The sequence below is a fragment of the Hyla sarda genome, chromosome 2 (assembly GCF_029499605.1).
Source record: "Hyla sarda isolate aHylSar1 chromosome 2, aHylSar1.hap1, whole genome shotgun sequence".
Lineage (NCBI taxonomy): Eukaryota > Metazoa > Chordata > Amphibia > Anura > Hylidae > Hyla > Hyla sarda.
In genome coordinates this window covers 30,473,960-30,480,781 of record NC_079190.1, presented here as the reverse complement: position 1 = coordinate 30,480,781, position 6,822 = coordinate 30,473,960, and the positions used below count along the sequence as shown (strand labels likewise).

Sequence of the window (6,822 nt, the reverse complement as noted above, 5' to 3'; positions counted from 1 at the left end):
GATTTTTGCGAGAGGCAGTTGCAGGGAGGAGTCACTCCATGATTAATATATAGCCCTCTGCAAAGGAGGGGCAGGGTATTGAGGGTGAGTGAGGCGCTTTGCTTTCCTTGAAAGTGTGCCACCAGCTGTTGCAAAACTACAACTTCCAGCATGCCTACACAGCCTTTAGCTGTCCTGGTACGTAGGGAGGGAGTTGTACGCTTGCAACAGCTGGAGGCACATTTGTTAGGAAACACTGCTGTAGGCTATAGGACGTAGAATTTTTAGCAAAACTTTCATAGTAAAAAAATAAATAAATGCATCGTTATTGTCCAATACATGATAATTATCATGTACAATAAATTCCTATACGCACATGCATACCACCAGTTTTTGTCTGTGTTACTAGTTTTGTACGTTCGGTTCACAACATTCAGTTGTCACAGCAGGGACTGCTACTGAATTTTACTCTGTAAGGCTTCATTCACACCATGTTTTAGCCTCTGGCGGCTGCAGTACAGTAGAATCTTGTGATAGTGGACACTTTAGGGGAATAAAAAATAAATAAATAAATAAAAACTGTCCATAATTGAGAAATGCCCCCCTATTGGGAAAAAAGGCTCAAATATCTCTTTCTAAATGACCGACTTCTAAGATTGCTTAAAAAAAAAAAAAACAAAAAAAAAAACCACATGATAAAAAGTAATACTACAGTAGAATCTGCTAGTGCCATTTAATCATCCCTTATCAACCCCTGGTACCGCTTCATCCCTCCTTTAAACCCTGTGCCTAAATGACCAACTTCTAAGATTGCTTAAAAACAAAAAAACAAAAAAAAAAAAAAAAAAAAAACACATGATAAAAAGTAATACTACAGTAGAATCTGCTAGTGCCATTTAAACATCCCTTATCAACCCCTGGTACCGCTTCATCCCTTCTTTAAACCCTGTGCCTAAATGACTGACTTCTAAGATTGCTTAAAAAAAAAAAAAAAAAAAACACATGATAAAAAGTAATACTACAGTAGAATCTGCTAGTGCCATGTAATCATCCCTTATCAACCCCTGGTACCGCTTCATCCCTCCTTTAAACCCTGTGCCTAAATGACCGACTTCTGAGATAGCTTAAAAACAAAAACAAAAAAAACACATGATAAAAAGTAATACTACAGTAGAATCTGCTAGTGCCATTTAATCATCCCTTATCAACCCCTGGTACCGCTTCATCCCTCCTTTAAACCCTGTGCCTAAATGACCGACTTCTGAGATAGCTTAAAAACAAAAACAAAAAAAACACATGATAAAAAGTAATACTACAGTAGAATCTGCTAGTGCCATTTAAACATCCCTTATCAACCCCTGGTACCGCTTCATCCCTCCTTTATACCCTGTGCCACCTTATTCCCCTTGATCTCATCTATGCAGGGGGGGGGGGATGTTCTGGCTCAGGGGAAGAAAAGTGGCATAGGGGTGAGGAAATAGAGGGGGAATAAAATAGCACTAGGGGGGTGGGGATTCAAGGGGAAATCATGTGACACAGGGGGTAATGAAGGGGGGGGGGGGATGACTGATGTGATGTGAATGATGTGGCCAGTGGACGTACAGTAGTAGGAGACCACTGTTTAAACAGCAGTATCTGACGTATTGGCTGTACTCCCCTGACGGCAGCCCTGTGAACAATGTGGGGCCAGCACATAAGTCTGGTTGTCCCCCTCCTGGGAGTGGTCCTTCTGTCCCCCTCCTGGGAGTTGTCCCCTATTCAGAGGGTGCAAATACATTATCTCATGGGACTCAGCTGGGGAATATAAAAAAAATAAAATAAATAAAAATAAATAAAAACTGTCCACTATTGGGAGGTGTCCGCTAAGGGAGATTTTACTGTAACCCTGCCGGACCCTATTTTCTGTACCGTATCTGGCTTTTGGCCCGGACTAAAAATCATGGTCTTCTGTGGTTTTCAGTCAGGCCAGAGGCAATAGGCGGTCATCTCACTGAATTGGGTACAGCAGACGACTGTCTCCCGACAGCTGCTGAAGGCGGACAATGTGGTGTAAATGAACCCTTATAAAGCACTCACACAGCTTAGGCTCAGTTCACACTAGTGCTTAGTGATCGACAAAGTGATTAGGGGGCCGAATATACGCATCTCAGCGCCATTTCCACCAGCTCCCTTTTGTGAGAACCATGACTGACCTTCAGATAAGCGGAACCCTCCAGATCGCTGGGTATCTGAACATCCAGCGGACAGTAGTCTTCTGGGACTTTCTTATCTAAGTCTATGTCTGTGTTTTTTATTACTTCAAACGTTCCCTGGTGAGGAAAGAGCGAACCTAGAAAACAGAGGAAATAGAAAAGGTCAGGCAGGAATATAAAGGAGAGAATGGAGAAAAAGGACTATAGTGCCACCTATAGGTAGCTGCCCTGGAAGTCAATGTCTAAACCAGTGCGTCTCCAGCGGTTGCAAAACGACAACTCCCAGCATGCCCGGACAGCCAACGGCTGTCCAGACATGCTGGGAGTTGTCGTTTTGCAACCGCTGGAGAAACACAGTTTGGAGAACACTGCTCTAAACAATAAGAGACCATAGAAATATCATCCAAACCAGACACCCATCTGTAGACTGCTGATGGCATACCACTTTATTGGCAGGGGGTCTGACCTCTAGGACCCTCCTCCAGAATCGGGCCCAGTTCTTGCGCACTTCATGCATTCTCTATGGGAAACCACGCAGCGGGGAGATTTGTGGCGCCATTCTGGAGATTACGAAGAGTCTTTTTTGTGCTAATAGGTTGACTTTGTAGTCTCAAAAATACAGAACACTTTGGTCAAGTTTTCCAGATCAGTGGGGAGGGAATGGAACGTAAGTCAAGTATAGTTTTTATTGTACAGTCTACCAAACGTATGCGTGAAAACACACTACAAGGACTGGCACAGAGGCCGATATCTCAGTCTGGGAGTATGGATTTCATCTATATACAGAACCCACCTGCACTCCTGTAGCTCAGGTCCCCCAGGATCTTGTCTCCCAGCTTCCTCAGCTTCCAATGTTGGCGCAATCTCAGTAGTTCAGAATTAAAGTCGCGCTGCCGCTTGTTCTCCTGGTTCTCTGCTACGGACTTTGACAACCGTTCACCTCCTTTCAGGAGAATCTGTGCGGCGCCAAGGAGGGATTTCCGCTTAGAAACCAGCAGTAAACCGTGCTGATTCTGAAAAGAGAAAATATATGCATATTTAGTAGGGATCGACCGATTATCGGTATGGCCGATATTATCGGCCGATAATCACGATTTTGGGCATTATCGGTATCGGCAATTATCTTGCCGATAAGCCGATAATGCCCCGCCCCCCGCACCTCCCCCACCGCACTGCGACCGCCACCCCCTCGACCCACCGCACCTCCGACCCACCGCACCGCGTCGCACCCCCCACCGTGATGCTAGGCGGTATACCGGTATGGATTTTTTCCCATACCGCTATACCGGTCGGGCCCCTCCCCCACCCTCCGAGTGAATAAAAAAAAATTTAACTTACCCGTAATGGGGGTGGGTCCAGGCCATCCTTCCTTCATGTAGTGTCCGGGGGCGTTCCGGGTGGAGGGTGAACCGGTCCGGGCTGTCCTTCTTCTCCCACGGTCGTCTTCTCCACCCCAGGCAGGCTCCGGCCTAGTACGCTGCATAGACGCCGCTACGCCGTGACGTCAGGTGCGTCGCTGCGCACGAGCGTCACTGCGCAGCGACGTCTATGCAGCGTACTAGGCCAGAGCCTGCCCGGAGTGGAGAAGAGGCCCGCCGAAGAAGAAGAACAGCCCGGACCGGACCACCCTCCACCCGGAACGCCCCCGGACACTACAGGAAGGAAGGATGGATGGCCCGGACCACCCTGACAGGTAGGGGGAGAGAAGCGGGTGGTGGCGGCGGCGGCCACTGCAGATCATTGATTTAAATCAATGATCTACAGCGGTGTCGCAGGGGGTTAAATAGCCGATAACTTATACCGGAATATCGGTATAAGTTATCGGCCCTAACCTGCACCGATTATCGGTATTGGTATCGGCCCTAAAAAAACGATATCGGTCGATCCCTAATATTTAGTTAATGATCCCATATATCCAGCTAAGGCCCGTTTCACACTACAGGTGTCATCCTACAATAAAGAATAAAAAAAAATAAAAAAATGCAATAACTGGTAATAACGGATGATAACTGATGACCATCATCCGTTATTTTTAGGCCCCTTTCACACTACAGGTATCATCCTGTAAAAAAACTCAATTATTATTCCCGGCAAAAGTCCTGAAAACGTCTCAAAAAAATCCTATTCATGTCAATGGGATTTTTTTAACCCTCCTTTTGCATCAGGCATGTCCGTTTTTACTAATGTCAGTTATTTTTGCCGGCACAATAGACGGTGCATGCATTCATTTTTGATCCAGCAAATAAATAAATAAATAAAATAAAAAAAGGTGAAAAACCGGACATAAAATTGTAAAATTGTAATTACATAATATTGTAAAATAACGGCAATTAAAAAGCAGGATGATACCTGTAGTGTGAAAGGGGCCTTAATGTTGTTCATCCATTAACTTTATTTTTGGTTTTTAACCATTTTTTGTAAAGCAGTACTGAGCATGCTCAGTACAAAAAACGGATGTAAAAAAAAATAAATAAAAAAAAAAAAAAAAAAAAAAATCTGACAACGGATTTTTTTTTTGAACATCCATTTCCCATAGACTTCAATGTTAAATTTTAAACATCCGGTTTCTTACCATTTTTTTTTTTTGCCAGACCAAAAATTAGTGCATGCACCGTCTTTTGTGCCGGCAAAAATAACTGACATTAGTAAAAACGGACATGCCTGAAGCATGATGCTTTATAAAGCATTGGTACGGCCTCACCTGGAATATGCTGTTCAGTTTTGGGCACCTGTCCATAAAAGGGACACTGCGGAGTTGGAAAGGGTGCAGAGACGCGCGACTAAACTAATATGGGGCATGGAACATCTTAGCTATGAGGAGCGATTAAAGGAGTTACAATTGTTTAGTCTTGAGAAGAGACGTTTAAGGGGGATATGATAAACGTATATAAGTATATTAATGGCCCATACAAAAAATATGGAGAAAAACTGTTCCAGGTTAAACCCCCCCAAAGGACGAGGGGGCACTCCCTCCGTCTGGAGAAGAAAAAGTTTAGTCTCAAGGGGTGACACACCTTCTTTACCGTGAGGACTGTGAATTTATGGAACGGTCTACCTCAGGAACTGGTCACAGCAGGAAAAATTAATAGCTTTAAAACAGGATTAGATACATTAATGGAACAAAATAACATTAATGCTTATGAAGAAATATAAAATCCCATTCCTTCCCCAATATCGCGCCACACCCCTACCCCTTAATTCCCTGGTTGAACTTGATGGACACATGTCTTTTTTTGACCGTACTAACTATGTAACTATGTAAAAGGATGGTCAAATAATCCCATTGACATGAATGGGATATTTTGACGGCCGTTTTCAGGACTTTTTGCTGGGAGTAATAACGGAGGTTTTTACAGGATGATACGTGTAGTGTGAAAGGGGCCCTTACCAATTAATGGAACAGAACTTGGCGAAAATCTGGTAATTCCCGAACTCACTGATTTAACAAACGTAAAGAAAAACCATTTCAGAGGCTCCTGTAAGGCAAAACTCACCTGGTCAATTCTTATGTAACTATAGTTCTTCTCTATGGGAAGGTTACAATATACTGAATAACCTAAGTGCCAGTCAATGGGTCTATAAGAGGGTGGTCTTTACTTCCAAGAGCAACCAATTATAGTGTAGATTTCATTTTTAACCTGTAGAAGCCTGGGACAGATTGCACCAGGGTGTAATGTACACTCTGGAGAGTACAATGACTACGAAGCGAGCACAGGATTCATAGTAGTGAGTGACGGCTGCTATAAGTAGCTGGACACGCACCGCTTATGACTGGAAGTGGCAATCCAGCGGCTCCAAGTCATTAACCCTCTAGATGCCGTGATTAATGCTGATTACAGAGTCTACTGTATTAAGTCACAGATGCAGGTTAGCTTAGGTGACTGGTTCCTTTAAGCACAGAAGTCAGTGCCAATCACGGCAAGGACAAAAGCTCAGTTTGTATAGTTATTGCCAATCCTGGTGATGCAATCTCCAGATATAGGACGTACTGTAGGCTTCTTTGACTCAAAAGTGTAAAAATTGGTTTCCAAAGCAACCAATTGCAGCCAGATAAGAAAAATAAATACAGTGTGATTGGTTGGTATATAAAACAGATGTATTCCCGCTCAACTCCGCAAGTGTCCCACTGCAGCACGGACTGGAGCGGACCAGCTCCCAGGAATAATAGAGCAAAACAGAAAGCAGCATAGCTCGGTATAAAATCGTCCTATTTCAACCTGACAGACATAGAGGGTAACGTGTGACGTGCTTCAGCTGTCTTATGCAGCCATAGTCAGTCATACAAGCGACTTACAGCAAGTGACGCTCTTATATGGTGCGAAATCTGCATCAGGTATGGTCGGAAGTTAACAATCATAAAAACTTTGTATAAATAAAAGCATGTGGTATAAGGCATGAAACAGCAAAGTATCAATCTGTGGGGATAATTTCAAGTTTGGAAACTACTATACAATATAAAAAAGATGAATGAATAGATATCATGTAAAAGACAATAATTCTCCAGATTTGATACCAGTCCACACAAAAAGGAGAATAAATATTGCAGGTTCTTCAAAATATTATATATATATATATATATATATATATATATATATATATATATATATATATATATATATATATATATATATACACACATATATACACATAT

The 6,822-nt window shown here is 43.0% G+C and overlaps 1 protein-coding gene across 2 annotated transcripts in view; it reads right to left on the bottom strand.

Annotated features, from left to right (window-relative positions):
• The window catches only part of MED17 (mediator complex subunit 17), a 181,247-nt gene that overhangs the window by 29,773 nt on the left and 144,652 nt on the right, over window positions 1-6,822 (bottom strand). For both annotated transcript variants that reach the window (XM_056561473.1, XM_056561472.1), the window contains exons 3-4: window positions 2,965-3,184; window positions 2,172-2,308 (exon numbers count right to left, since the gene is read on the bottom strand). In XM_056561473.1, coding sequence (XP_056417448.1) covers window positions 2,172-2,308; window positions 2,965-3,184 — 357 coding nt within the window. The remainder of the gene's footprint in view (window positions 1-2,171; window positions 2,309-2,964; window positions 3,185-6,822) is intronic.